We start from the raw sequence: 14,737 nt of genomic DNA, 5'->3' as shown, positions 1-14,737 counted from the left end.
TAAAAATAGTAATTTGTATAATTAAATTATTAAATATATTTATTGATAATCAATAAGTGATTGATTTAATATAAGTATTGAGTTAGAATCTTGTTAGTGATCACTTGTTGAAATTATCTCGAATGAACAATTTAAAATTATTTATTTTAAACTATCAAATATAATACATTTTATTTTGACATGAAAAAATAAATAATCTATTTATCTTAAATTTTTTTTACAAAAAAATTATATTTAGTGATTGATAAATTAATTATGATATAAATTATGTAATAAAAATTCGAAATAAAAAGTACTCTTTGTTTATTGTTAAAAAAGTCCTGCTTTTGTGGGGCAAAAAAGAAAAAGGGAAGTGCTGCACCGATCTTTGTCAAGGGTCAACCTTCTATGAAAAAAAATTAATGCTCAACCACAAAGAAAGCATGACCGCGGGCCATTGCCAATCTTTATTCTCTTGCTGTCCATCACATCTACACAATCCCAACCATTGTCAGTCTTCGATTCCAGCTCCCAAAAACCATTTGATTCTTTTAGCCTGCTGCTTCATTTGATTCACCCAGTTTATTCATGTTTATAATCACTAACAACAACTATGTTTTCTGTTATCCCCACGTTCCAACTGGGGCATTGAAAATCTTTCTCCCATTTCTCGTACTAAATGATCATTTTACAGTCTTCTACTTCCAGTTTCGGCTTCCCTCTTGTTCCTCCACTCTGCCCTTGTAAAACCCATCCCTCCTTGCCACCCAGGACCAATGCTCGACCACCCAAAGCCCGGCTCATCACTGTTTTCATCCCCTACCGGAAACTTTGTCTTCTTGCTTGTGCAATTTCCACTCCGAATCCCAACAGGCTTAATGTAAGGTTGGCTAGGAAACTTATGGCCAAAGGGTTTTCAAATGAGTTTGTGGATGGGGAAAGTCAAGAATCTTCAATCAACATGGGCTCAAATTTCACTAATTTCCAACAAGACCCCATTGTTGACAAGTTAAGGACCCAGCTAGGAGTTATCCACCCAATCCCATCCCCTCCAATCAACCGTAACATTGCTGGGTTATTTGTCTTTTTCTTCTTTGTTGGGGTTGCTTTTGATAAATTCTGGACTTCAAGGAAAAGGAGGGGCAAATTGGGGAGTCTAGATGGGGAGGCAGCTAGAATGGGAGGAGGGGTTTGGCCACAAGTTCCAACCAGTTTTTCATTGTTCTTGGAAAAGGATTTGCAAAGAAAAGAGTCAGTTGAGTGGGTTAACATGGTGTTGGGGAAGCTGTGGAAAGTTTATAGAGTTGGGATTGAGAATTGGATCATTGGGTTGCTACAACCTGTTATTGATAATCTCGAGAAGCCTGATTATGTCCAGAGAGTGGAAATAAAGCAGTTTTCTTTGGGGGATGAGCCTTTGTCTGTTAGGAATGTTGAACGTAGGACTTCTCGAAGAGTCAATGATTTGCAGTGAGTTTTTTGCCACTTCAAAACTATCAGAATTTTGTTGTTGTTGTTGTAGACATAGTTATTTTGCCTTTTTTTTAATTGCAATTGAACTGTCTATGATTGCTGATTCCCATGTTTATTTATATATGGAATTTTAATTTTCAAGTTTAGAAGTGTTCTTGATATATATGAAATATTTTTTCTATTGCTTGGAGGTTCATTATAAGTATGATGTAAAACTTGATGCTTTATGTGCTATGATGTGAGGATATTTTGAGGTTCTGTTTACAAATACGAGAGTGCATTTGACTAACTTCCATTTACTCAAATTTAGGTATCAAATAGGACTTCGTTATACTGGTGGTGCTCGAATGTTGTTGATGTTGTCATTAAAATTTGGCATTATCCCAATTGTTGTGCCAGTTGGTGTCCGAGATTTTGATATTGATGGAGAACTTTGGGTTAAATTGCGATTGATACCAACGGAACCTTTTGTTGGAGCTGTTTCATGGGCTTTCGTTTCACTTCCAAAGATCAAGTTTGAGTTATCACCATTTCGCTTGTTTAACTTGATGGGTATGTAATTCTGATGGCCCTCTTCTTTACAACATTTTCTAACATATTTCTATCTTTAAGTGTAAGAAAGTTAATTTGATAGAAGCATGTCATCTTATAAGTAAAGGGAACATGAGCTGCTTGGGACCAGGACTGCTCTCTTATTGTAGAAAAGCTACAGAAATGCAGACCTCTTTTGATACTAGGATTGATTAGTTTAGTCCTGTAATTCAATGCCTAAGTGCATTGGTACAAAGTACGATGCCTCTTTTCCTCTCTACTGATTGCTAAAGTTTAAAATTGAATAAAGGAGTATAGAATTTCTCCCTTCCTTTCTCAGTATTTTAAGATAATTCTTGTGTAGCTTAAATTACTTAGTGTTCTTCAATAACTCGGGTTTGCTCATTACCTATTAAGCTGTGCATTTCATAGTTGATTTAAGGGGTTAGAAGAAACAATTACCGGATGCACAGAATTAGGTGGCAACAAAAGAAAATAATTCACACTAGTCTCCTGTAGAGAATAGTTAATTAGTTGAATTTTAATTATATAACTATGGAATCAAGAGAAACATATCTATTTATGTGATTTTGCTCATTGACGTCTTCTTTTCTTTGGAGATTGCTCTCAATTCCCTTGTCTTGAAAGTTTTAAAGAAAAAAATGATTAGGAATTGTCCTTGTATGCGCTAATTGTCATCGAAGATGCTGATACATGTTTCTTTTTCTCTTCTTTTGTGCATGCACTGGGCAATAACAGCAATTCCTGTCCTTTCAATGTAAGTGCAATTTTTTTTTCACAGCTTCTATAATATGCTAACTTAAGGATTTGGCTTGTAAACAATTTTTTTTTTTATCTTTTCCATACTGTTCTTAAAGGTTAAGAATTTTACTACTATAGGAGTTATTTTACATAACATAGTTGTTGCAAATAAATTCTATTAGAATTTTCTAGTCAAATCCTCCTCTCAGCATTGGAGACATACATTACAGAACTTCTTACTGCTTAGCTACAATTTCCCAATTGGTTGATGTAGGTTTCAAGAACATGTGAGTGCTAGATATATAGAGGCAAATGGAAATTTATTTGCTTTTAGTTTAAATTAAGATTCTACATGAGCTTGATGTAGTTGCATTCCTCAATCTATATCACTTTAAGTAAATATTTAGGACTGATCACTAATAGATAGGTTGTATTTGATAGTGTAACTCATCTCCTCTTTGTTCTTCCCCTCCTGCTTTTGACTTGAGCATTCAACTTGGCACATGTATCCTCTTACTAAATACATATTCTAGCTGAAGGGTTAGACATAATTCACCTTTTACTTTTTACCCAATATTCATTATTGCACTTGTACTTTTCTTGTATCAGTCTAGATGTCTTGGCTGTTAGGATTGGTTTTCGTTTGTTCATTTTTAATTGAAAGTAAATGAATGATAGTGAGTTGTCTTTCTTGATATTGCTTCTATCTAATGACTATGGTGGGAATTTTGTTCATGGCATGGGGAGGGCACCACTTACTTTCTCCCAAGGATTTCCCTAAAACTATAGGAATAGAAGCATATAAATTGGGAATGTATATCAAATTTCTTGTGGCTTAAAACGACACTAACTTGTATCCCATTTGAGTTTCAAGTATCAGGATATTTTGGCATTTGTCACTACTATTCTTATTTCTTCCTTTGTTTTATGTTTTTATGCATGGGTAAGGATTGCATCATAAATTTAAATGTGGGCACTGAATTTTGCTATAGTAACTCTTACTTTGCTGCTGCTGCCATTACTATCATTTTTTTCATGCATCAATAATCATTCAGTTTATGTAAAGGTTTTATAAGTGATGGAACATAGCAGTTTTCTTTGGCTTTGCTATTGAATGTTTCCATTTTATTTCAATGCATTATTGTTATCTTCTGGTTTTGACTACTTTCTATGAGTCTCTTTTTTCTACTATTTTATTCGTACGGAGTCTGACTACAATTACTTTCAGGTTTTTGACAAAACTTCTTACTGTGGACTTGCCTCGACTATTTGTACGCCCAAAGAAGATTGTTCTGGATTTCCAAAAAGGGAAAGCAGTTGGCCCTGTTGCAAATGATTTAAAATCTGGAGAAATTCAAGAAGAAAAAAACAAGGATTTTGTTGGAGAACTATCCGTGACTCTTGTAGATGCCAGGAAACTTTCTTATGTTTTTTATGGTAAGAGCCGTTTTTCATTTGAGCTCTAAGAAGATACATTTTTCCATTTTAAAACAAAATGAGTAATTTTTATAAATTTTTATTTTTTGACCTTCTGTGATGCATCTTCAATTTTTTTTTTCCTTGCTAAGTAGGTGTGTGACAACACTTGGTTTAAAGTTTAAACTGCTGCAAACTGTGGAAAAAATGTTTGCCTCTCACTGACTGCTTATTATGTGTTGGGCACTTTTCTTTAATTGCTGAATCAGACACTTCTTGATACAACACATTTGACAACCCTATCTATTTTGAAAATTGCGCAAAAGCGGCTAGGCTATTATGCCTTCTCTGTTCAACACTTCTCTAGGTTAATATACAACAGAAAGTACAGATATCTGTGCATGTAAATTTTATGTTCCTTGAGCTTAGGCATGGGTGTTATGTATGATAAGGATCTTAGTGTCTAACTCTTCCAAATCTTTGTAATTTGAGATGCAAAGGTATTTGTCTGAAACTGGACATGGGTACTGACATACTGTCGTCCAAAAATTAGGGATATAGTCTGAATGTTTTATAGCCAGTGTCCTTGAAGAGTTAAGTTTGTATTTAGTCCTGCAGTACTTACGAGCCCACAAAAGGTGGATGAAAACTTGCTATATTTATAGGTTGGGCCATATTTTTTTTAGTTTGCTTTGGCTTAGCCATGAATAGTGCTAAAGAAATGACAAACAAAAGAAAAGGGGTAAAAGACAAATTGTGACCAGCTGTTGGTGTGTTTTCTTTGTTTATCTATCGTCAGGTTGGTCTATAGTTAGCTAGCCCATTTTTGCTAGCTTGAGCCTTTGCTTGGTAGGAAGGATGGGAAGGTGGGGCTAACAATTTGGAAAGAACCTGTGTAACTCAACCTTTAGACTGAAAATTTTTTATTAAGTTTTCATATTCCCAAGCAAACACAGCCTTAATGAACTTCAGCTAGTCATTCTTCTACTTAAAGTTGGTCAATGCTTTTTAAAGACTGTTACTGTGCCTTTTCGAAATCTTTTGAGCTTTGTTTATTTATCTCCTATCTCCTCTTGTTCTGTGTGGCTTTTCTCTGAGACACAAGGTCCCTATTTCTCAATCTTTCTCTTTCCCTATCTTTAGAACACAACAAGAACAATGTCCAAAACTTTCATTCAAGATCCAGCACAACCCACCCTTTACTTGTGTTGGTACTGTGGCCACATGAGCAGAGTAAAGAGATAAGTCTCGGCAACAGAGATGTAAATTACTTATCAATGTCTCCTAACTTGCGACTTGAGATAGGGAATGAGGATGAAATACATAGATTTTCTGATAGCTATATGAATATCTTAGTAGAATCCTTTATATGCATGTATATCTTCACTTCCATTCACCGTATTCATTACTGCTCTTTGTTTTTTGCCAGGCAAAACTGACCCATACGTTGTTCTAAGCCTGGGGGATCAAGTTATACGCAGTAAAAAGAACAGTCAAACTACTGTAATTGGGCCTCCTGGCAAACCAATTTGGAATCAGGTGCAGCTTCTTAGCCTTTTTTTCAACTCTATCAACTGTAATGAAACTTTCCAAACTGGATGAACTTTACATTTGAAGCTATAAGATTTCTCCAATTGATCAACTTTTTTTGGCATTTTGGCAGGATTTTCATTTACTTGTGGCAAACCCTAGAAAAGAAAAACTATGCATCCAAGTGAACGACTCCCTTGGGTTCACTGATTTGACAATTGGTACTGGAGAGGTGAACATTTTTATTTTTAAATTCAGTGTGTATAATTGTTGAATATTCCTATATATGCTGAAATCATCTTTTAGGCGCGGCATAGTTACGTAACTTTTGGATTTGACACTTACAATAGTTGCCATTCTAATTTTTAATAATTATATATATTCATTTGGAAAAGGCCAAGGATTGGTGTTGAGAGCAGCTGTGTGGTAAGGCAAGCCTAGCCAGTTGTTCAAGGCACTTATTGACCAACAGGCATGATGGTCCATCTTTTACATAGCAGTTGGCACCTATTTGTTTTGTGGTGAGAAGCAAGAGTTTCTACTTTGAGACTGCTGTGTTACATAATATACAGACTATCCTATATAGAGCTTAAGATTTATGAATATGGCAATGAAGACTTAGTTGCTGCCTAAGAAAGAGGCGGATGGTCTATAGGGTAGATGTCCATATAATGCTGCTGCTGCATGTTTGATTGAGATTGACTATAGTTAACAGCAAAATATGGATTCATGATAAAGTTTCACTGTACCCAAAGGCTAATTAATAGATTGCAAGTTTTTGCAGTCAATTTTTTCCCCTTTTCTATGAATGTGGTTATCTGATGCATCAAAACTTTCAGGTGGATCTGGGAACTCTCCAGGACACTGTTCCAACAGATAAGATTGTGGTCTTGCAAGGAGGTTGGGGACTGCTCAGAAAGAGATCTTCAGGAGAAATATTGCTTCGATTGACGTATAAATCTTACGTTGAGGATGAAGAAGATGACACAACTGCGGCAGGATCTGTTGATACTGATGCTTCAGATGATGAGTTGTCTGATTCTGATGAATCAAATGTGCCATATGAGCAGGCTGTAAAGCAATATACAGATGAAACAGACAAAGAGTCATTTATGGATGTTCTAGCAGCTTTGATTGTGAGTGAGGAATTTCAAGGCATAGTATCATCTGAACCAGGGAGCAAACTTTTTGATGACATCTCAAGAACAGGGCCTCTGAAAACGAGATCAAGTGGTGTGAATGGAGAACCTGTTCCATCAGATTCTGATACAAGTTCTGAAGCATCTGGAGGTGTGACATTTAAATATCTGTATCTAAGAGTTTGTTTCAATTGTCTGTACGTGTTGTTGTCTTGATTGTATTCAATATTGTCTTCTGCAGGATCAACCCTATTCTGGTTTGCTGTGATTACCAGTACATTAGTGCTAATTGCACTCAATATGGGTGGCTCGAGTCTCTTCAACCCTTGATATCACCTGGGTAAGTGATACTGCTTCTGCTTGATCAAGTAATTCTCTAAAGCCTCTTTGGTTCTCAGTTCTCTCTTGAATATGATTATAGTTGCCTGCACTTATCCTTTCACTGTTTCCGGTAACAGGATTTTGTGGTTTATTTGTTTTCATCTCGTTCTTATATCTCATTTTAGTACTGGATGTTAAGTCATTATGTTTTCCATCCGCAGGTTTTCGGCCATCCTTTTTTTGATTCAAAGGATTTATAGCCCGGAACAAGAGAAGGAATTGCAAGTACTGCAAATCCAATATCGGCTTCTTCCGAAGTAGATTCACATTTTTCATTCCCATACTACATCCATACCATTATATATATTCATACTTGTTAGCAGAGGAGTGTTCCAATGGCGGCAAGGAAAATTTTTGCTTTGATTTTATCAAGTGATGGTAGATGTGATTTGCCTTGTATATCTGTTAATTGTTCATATACCACCATTATTTATATATATGTATATATATCTTAATTTGTTATGAATATTAGACTTCAATTTGAACCTAATTTGTATATGGCTAATTTAAGGTGATTGAATGAATTAATAAATTAAAATTTATATTTATATTTATTGAATTAATATATTTTGTTAGGTTTTGATTGGTTAAATCAATTAGAATAAATTAATGATTAAATCGATTATAATAAATTAGTGGTTAACTCTACTGGCAAGATAATAATTTTTTAATAAAATATAAAAAATAAAACTTTTTTTTATATAAACAAGTTGGAATGAGATTTGAATTTAAAATTTTCAATTCAAAAACCTAAGAAATTCAATCAAAATTTTATTCTTATCCCATTAATAATATTAATCAACAAGTAGTTAGTTCAGTCGGTTAAAATTTATTTTTTTTTATAAAAAAATTTTGATGATCACTTGTTAAAATTATTTCAAATGTATGATTTGTGACTATTTGTTTTAAAAGTTTTAAATTCAAATCTTGTTGGTGATAATTTATTAAAGTTATTTTAAATATACGATTTATAATTATTTATATTAAATTATAAGATACGATACATTTTATTTTGATACGAAAAATTAAATAACTTATTTATCTCAGATTTTTTCTTAAAAATATATATATATATTAATTAAGGTCTTGGGGCTTATATATAGAATAATTAATTAATTAATTACTAATGTTTGATTAGTAAAGTAAATTACATTTTGATTCGGTCACGTTGTCACATGGGTTTGCCTGTGAGTGCCGGCGAATCCAAAAGGCCCGTCCTTTCCTTTTCACATTTCTGATCTGTCTTCCATTTCCACAATTTCTTTTCCTTTTTTTTTTTTCTCAATTAAAAACATACTCATTTTGTTTTGTTTTTTTTTAATTTAAAATAATAAAATTGAAATTAATAACACCCAATCAGAAAAATCTGATTTGATTTGGTTTTTGAGATATTTATTTCACTACCATCAACACTCTCATAGTACACTGAGCTCACTCTCTATTTAAGCTCCCTTCGCTTTGCTCATTTTTCTTCTTAAAGCTCTACATACTCTTCACTTTCTCTGCCGATCTTACAGTTTTGGAGCGTAAGGTTCTCTCTCTCTCTCTCTTTTCCTCTCTTTGCTCTTCTTTTTCTTTTGTCTGTTTGGTTACCAAGAAAAACGAAGGAAAACTGAACTAAAACTAATTTTCTTTTGACTGGACGTTGCATTTTCAATTGAATGATGTTTTTAATCGGTATTTTTATGATGTTGTTTCGGATTTTCCTGTTTTTTTTTGTTTTTTGTTGTTAGATCACCTGTCAGTTACTGCGGAAATGAGAAAATGAAGTAAATATTGGACTATTGAAGTTGAATGTCGCTTACTAACTATTACTACGTATATTAGTCCCACACATTTTTCACACCTTTTTTTGGGTTTATAACAGTAGATCTGTTGCCTAAACTGTAATTTTATGGTAAATCTGTTGTCATTGTTTTAATTTTTTGTTTTCCCTAAGTTTAAGTCGCTAGCCAAACAATGTCTTGGTTTACTGGACTTTGCATAGATCAGAGGATTTCTTTGATTGTCTGCCTTTTTAGAATATCTTTAGTAGATTTTGGTGCTTAGTACTCTGTTTGGTCCATGAAGTAAGTACTTTGTGCCAGGATCGGCTTTCGGGTTATTATATTTCAAAAGAAGTAAAAGGAGCCATGGGAAGATCTGGGATCTTAAGCTAATTTGATGAATAAGAACACTACAAATCTATTGTTTTTCGTTACTGATATAAGTTTTGAGTGAATGAAGCATAACCAGTTAGCCATACTAGATTCATTTAGGAAGTTTTCATTTGTTATTTGAACTTACATTTTGTTTAAGTGTTAGTGATAATTTGACTATCTATTGTTCTTGAAAGGTAGTATTAAACTAGTTTGGGGTTTAGACTAAATAGCAAATTGTATGTTAACGTTCTGCATTATGGCTAATAAGTTGGGAGGTTTTCTAGTTGAATATATTATGTCTTATTTGCTCTGTCATGCATTTATTTTGATCTCTATTGTTTCTTTTGACTTCTAAGTTGGTCGGAAAATAAAGGAAACTGTTTTTGTGACTTAAAAAATTATAGCCTTGGGACAAAGATTTTTCAACTTGTCGTTTCCTTAGTCATGCTTCTGTCAGTTTTGTAATGGGATTCTCTCTTCACCTTCACTAACCTGCCAAAATTCTTTATTTTTCTCTTTCACTGCCTCACATGTTTATGCATTAAACTAGAATTGTAAAGTACTTGGATTTTTAATTAGTTTGTGATATGATGGGTGATAAGTTCCTGTTTATATAATTGCGTCAATTCATCATCTACTTTTGGTATTCTATACAAGAATAGAGAAATGGACAAACATCTAATGTGCTGATGTGCAATTTGGTCAGAGACAGCTTGTCATCTTGAAAGAATTTACATTTAGAATGCTCACATAGTTGAAGCATCTTTGCTGCTATTGAAAATGCCTATTGAAATTTGAAGTTCACTCTTTGCTCCTGCTTGAATGATATATTGATCTGTATGTCTGTAAAGTGCCTTTTTCTTCAGAGGATTGGATCTTTGCTGTGCTTCCTATTTGACAGAGATCAAACCTGTGTTGTTGAATATTGATTCTCAAATAAACTTAAACATTGTATGTTGTTTCACAAAAGTTGTCCATTCTACCTATTCAGTGGCTTACATTCTCAAAAAAAGTTGAGTTGCACTTTATTTAGTTAGCATTGAGGAGCTAGCTTTTCATGACTATGTGTTGTAAATGTGAAAATTTGTTTCATTCCTTATATTGCCATATAGCATAAGTGGCTTTAAGATTCTCATTTCTTCAAGTCTTGCATTGGGCATGTTGAATAAAGATTTTTAATGGTTTTCAGTTATTTGACTTTGGCTCTTCTATTTGTTTCTCAACTTATTGATTTTTCATTGAACTTTTACTATGACTTCTGCATCTTTTGCTCCACCACTCTTAGGAAAGAATGTACTTTCTCTATTTGACATGCATCTTTAGGCATTTTAGTTTTGCTATTTAATTTGTGAACATCAATATGATCTTTATGTCAGTTATAAACTGACTCATTTATGTTAAATTCTGTCTTATGGATATTTCTGGATGTAATTTTTAATCTCCTAGGTAGTTTATGCCATTCTTAATCCTTAAAGACAATTTAAGTGAGGCTTGGATTTTTCCTGTTGGGTTGTACTCCCTAAATCTGCAAGTGAATTGTCTTGTTTATTTGTTTATCTCTTTTTAGCATGCTAAGCTAATTTGTTTCTTTCAGAAGTCTGAAAACCCTCAATTGTAAATGCTGTATTGGAGCATTTTATGTTGACTTAAAACTTCTGTCATCATTGTTGCAGAGGGAAAGGGTGTTTCTCACTCTCCACTATGTCAGATCTTGGAGTACCCCTTCGCCCAAAGAGGAAGAAGGGCTTGGTGGACTTTTTGGTCCATTTTCGGTGGATTTTGGTTATTTTTGTTGTCCTTCCTTTTTCCTGTGCCTATTACTTTCTTATATATCTTGGAGATGTCAGATCTGAGATGAAGTCCTTCAAGCAGCGTCAGAAGGAACATGATGAAAATGTTAAGAAAGTAGTAAAGCGTCTCAAACAGAGGAATCCAAAAAAGGATGGTCTTGTGTGCACGGCCCGTAAACCATGGGTTGCTGTCGGAATGCGTAATGTAGACTATAAGAGGGCTCGCCATTTTGAAGTTGATTTGTCTGCTTTTCGTAATATCCTTGAAATTGATAAAGAGAGAATGATTGCAAGGGTTGAGCCGCTTGTAAACATGGGGCAGATCACACGGGTCACTGTGCCAATGAATCTTTCCCTTGCTGTGGTTGCAGAGCTTGATGATCTTACAGTTGGTGGTCTCATCAATGGCTATGGGATTGAAGGAAGCTCCCACCTCTATGGCCTGTTTTCTGATACTGTTGTAGCTTATGAGATAGTTTTAGCTGATGGCCGTGTTGTTAGAGCTACCAAGGACAATGAATATTCTGATATCTTCTATGCTATCCCATGGTCTCAAGGAACCCTCGGGCTTCTTGTTGCTGCTGAAATCAAACTTATACCCATTAAAGAATACATGAGACTGACCTACATGCCAGTAGTGGGGAATCTGAAAGAGCTTGCACGGGGTTATATGGACTCTTTTACACCCAGAGATTGTGATCAGGATAATCCAGCGAAAGTTCCAGATTTTGTGGAAGGCATGATTTACTCATCTACTGAAGGTGTGTTCATGATGGGGAGATATGCCTCTAAGGAAGAGGCCAAGAGGAAGGGGAATAAGATTAACAATGTAGGCTGGTGGTTTAAGCCCTGGTTCTACCAGCATGCACAGACAGCATTAAAGAAGGGAGAGTTCGTAGAATACATTCCAACCAGAGAATATTACCACAGACACACAAGATGTTTGTATTGGGAGGGGAAGCTCATCCTTCCATTTGGAGATCAATGGTGGTTTAGGTTTCTCTTGGGCTGGCTGATGCCACCCAAGGTTTCCTTGCTCAAGGCTACTCAAGGTGAAGCTATAAGAAATTATTACCACGAGATGCATGTCATTCAGGACATGCTTGTTCCTCTTTACAAGGTTGGGGATGCCCTAGAGTGGGTGCACCGAGAGATGGAGGTAAATTTTTTGTTCTTGCACTTGTTTTCCTCTCATTACCTCCTCATTCCTTCTTGTTGCATTTTATGTTACTTTTATCTTTCACTCTTAAATGTTATATTTTTCTTATGATGAAATGATTATACTTAATTGGTTTACTGGTTACCTTAATGAAAAGTAATGGGTGCTCTTCCCTGTATGACGTTTGTCACTGTGGCTGGTCCTGTCAGATAATAAGGTGAAAGGAAGAAAAAAATCAGTCATATTAGATATCCTTGAAGCTACTTCATACTGAGGCGGAATTGTGACTGATTTGTTGTTTACAGCCTCGCAGACAAAGAAGAGCTTGGAAACATCCTCATGGATAAATTATTGATTTGACTCCTAAATTTGTAAATTAGGGCTATTAGAATTAAGTGTTAAGATTGTGATTGTGATTGTATAAATTGTTGATTCTCCAGGTCTATCCCCTTTGGCTCTGCCCTCATCGACTGTTCAGGCTTCCAGTCAAGACTATGGTATATCCTGAACCAGACTTTGATTATCATCGCAGACAGGGTGATACACCTTATGCTCAGATGTTCACAGATGTGGGGGTATATTATGCTCCAGGCCCTGTGTTGAGGGGTGAGGAATTTGATGGTGCGGAGGCAGTTCGTAAAATGGAGCAATGGTTGATCGAAAACCATGGTTTCCAGCCGCAGTATGCAGTGTCTGAGCTGAATGAGAAGGATTTCTGGAGGATGTTTGATGCTGGTCTCTATGAGCATGTCAGGAGAAAGTATGGAGCAGTGGGAACTTTCATGAGTGTGTACTACAAATCCAAGAAAGGAAGGAAGACTGAGAAGGAGGTGCAAGAAGCTGAACAAGCCCACCTTGAAACTGCATACGCAGACGCCGATTAGCCCATGGACTGACTTTGAGGTGACATTCTTTAGTAGAATTTCTTTCTTTTCTGCGGTGTTATCTCTTTGTTTTGTAGTTGTCGGACGTTTAAGTTTGATGAATTAGGTTAATCTTCTTGAATTGTTGCCTCTCTTGAACAAACTAAGATAATGAGGCTTCTTTTTAGCTGTGACCTTATTATGATATCTTTGGCTATGTTGCTCTTGCACCAGCTGCTGCTATGACCCTAATGTTTCTGCCAGCAATTAGAAGTCTAATAGGAGCGGAGATTTTTTATTTCCCTTTCTTTTTATATTATCTTTATAGCCAATCGCTATATGTAGGTGTTCATAATTCAATTTTAATTGAATTAATCAATCGAATTGATTTAATTCGATTAATCGGATGATTATTAAATTAATTTTGATCGGTTAATAAAAATTATATTTAAAAAATTTTGATTTCTGATTAATTCAGTTTAAAAATTGAATTAATTGAAATATAATATAATTTAAATATAAAATAAAAAATACATGAAATTGATCATTTTATTTAAATTGTTAGAGTTTTTAACATAATATTTAAGTATTTGAATATTTTATTGGATAAATTATTAGTTTGTTTAATATATGAAAAATTAGAAATTAAAAATATAATTTAATTTAAATGTATTTATCATTTGATGTTGAATTGATCAAATTATATTTTAAATTTAATTAGCTTATTTTTAAAATTAATAAATTTGATTTGATTAATAAAAATAAAATAATTTAATTTAATTAATTTAATTTAAAATTAATTGAATGGATTGAAGTGAACCTTCCAGTGATTGCAAGATGAAGCGGGTTACTAGTTTTTGATTTAGCTTGTTGACAACTGAAATAGCATGGAGACATGCCATTAAAAAACTCTATATATCATGTAAGGAAGACCTCTGAACGGATTTGACAATGCCATCACTTCAATGCTTTCTCTTGGAATCAAAGAAATTTGCTAGTCATTTTCATTTACAAATGAGTTCTTAACTTAAAAAAAAAAAAAAAATCATATTATCGAATTAAAGCTCCATAATCAAAGCAACCATGGCTTTGAATATTTCATGATCAATTTGGGAATTTAGCACTTTTTTATCTATAATTTTTGGTTGAGTGGTGGGTGCTTTCTTGTTTCTATGATAAGTTAATTACATTTTTATTTTGGATTGATTAAAATAAATTTATTAACGTATGAATTTAAAGAATTTATGAAAAATTATTTTTTCATAATTTCTTAACAGTTTAAAACTCGGAACAAGCAAGAGTGTAAACTCTTTTGCAACTTGAGCCAACATACTTTGACTTTAATTTTTTTAGTCAATTGCTTGTAGACAAAGAAACTTTTAGTAATTCATTCTATAAAAAAATCTAAAAATTTACATCGTTATTTCAAGGATAATTTTGAATCAAATTATTTAAAATTAAATTAATAAAATAAAATAATTTTATTTTCATTAATTAAATTAAATTTTTTATTCAAAAATTAATCAACCAAAATTAATTTGATATATTGGATTGATTTTTTGGATTAATCAAA

The 14,737-nt window shown here is 33.8% G+C and overlaps 2 protein-coding genes across 3 annotated transcripts; both read left to right on the top strand.

Annotated features, from left to right (window-relative positions):
* Positions 1-316: 316 nt before the first annotated feature.
* On the top strand, positions 317-7,760 carry LOC111283044 (uncharacterized). The gene is made up of 9 exons (XM_089760573.1): positions 317-1,449; positions 1,763-2,004; positions 2,743-2,761; positions 3,974-4,182; positions 5,591-5,700; positions 5,825-5,923; positions 6,531-6,981; positions 7,072-7,170; positions 7,373-7,760. The coding sequence occupies exons 1-8, from the start codon at positions 659-661 to the stop codon at positions 7,158-7,160; spliced, it is 2,010 nt and encodes a 669-aa protein (XP_089616699.1). The 5' UTR covers positions 317-658; the 3' UTR covers positions 7,161-7,170; positions 7,373-7,760.
* A 621-nt stretch (positions 7,761-8,381) lies between these two features.
* LOC111283131 (delta(24)-sterol reductase-like) lies at positions 8,382-13,462 on the top strand. 2 transcript variants are annotated; one of them, XM_022871546.2, is made up of 3 exons: positions 8,382-8,742; positions 11,026-12,301; positions 12,742-13,462. In XM_022871546.2, the coding sequence occupies exons 2-3, from the start codon at positions 11,054-11,056 to the stop codon at positions 13,183-13,185; spliced, it is 1,692 nt and encodes a 563-aa protein (XP_022727281.2). In that variant the 5' UTR covers positions 8,382-8,742; positions 11,026-11,053; the 3' UTR covers positions 13,186-13,462. The 2 variants fall into 2 exon arrangements, with proteins under 2 accessions (XP_022727281.2, XP_022727282.2); XM_022871547.2 differs by having other exon boundaries at positions 8,611-8,737.
* Positions 13,463-14,737: the final 1,275 nt, after the last annotated feature.

Source organism: Durio zibethinus, chromosome 5, assembly GCF_047325235.1.
Source record: "Durio zibethinus cultivar Kanyao isolate XHJ-2024 chromosome 5, ASM4732523v1, whole genome shotgun sequence".
In the NCBI taxonomy this organism is placed as follows: Eukaryota; Viridiplantae; Streptophyta; class Magnoliopsida; order Malvales; family Malvaceae; genus Durio; species Durio zibethinus.
Note: the sequence above shows the minus strand (reverse complement) of the source record. Positions and strands in the feature narration are given on the sequence as shown.

Bases quoted from the DNA above. Each gene is read 5' to 3' on its own strand.
- LOC111283044 (XM_089760573.1), top strand. From the start codon at position 659: ATGATCATTTTACAGTCTTCTACTTCCAGTTTCGGCTTCCCTCTTGTT. The intron at 5,924-6,530 runs GTGAACATTTTT...CAAAACTTTCAG, and splicing joins TGACAATTGGTACTGGAGAG to GTGGATCTGGGAACTCTCCA. The intron at 6,982-7,071 runs GTGTGACATTTA...TGTCTTCTGCAG, and splicing joins AAGTTCTGAAGCATCTGGAG to GATCAACCCTATTCTGGTTT.
- LOC111283131 (XM_022871546.2), top strand. From the start codon at position 11,054: ATGTCAGATCTTGGAGTACCCCTTCGCCCAAAGAGGAAGAAGGGCTTG. The intron at 12,302-12,741 runs GTAAATTTTTTG...TTGATTCTCCAG, and splicing joins GGGTGCACCGAGAGATGGAG to GTCTATCCCCTTTGGCTCTG.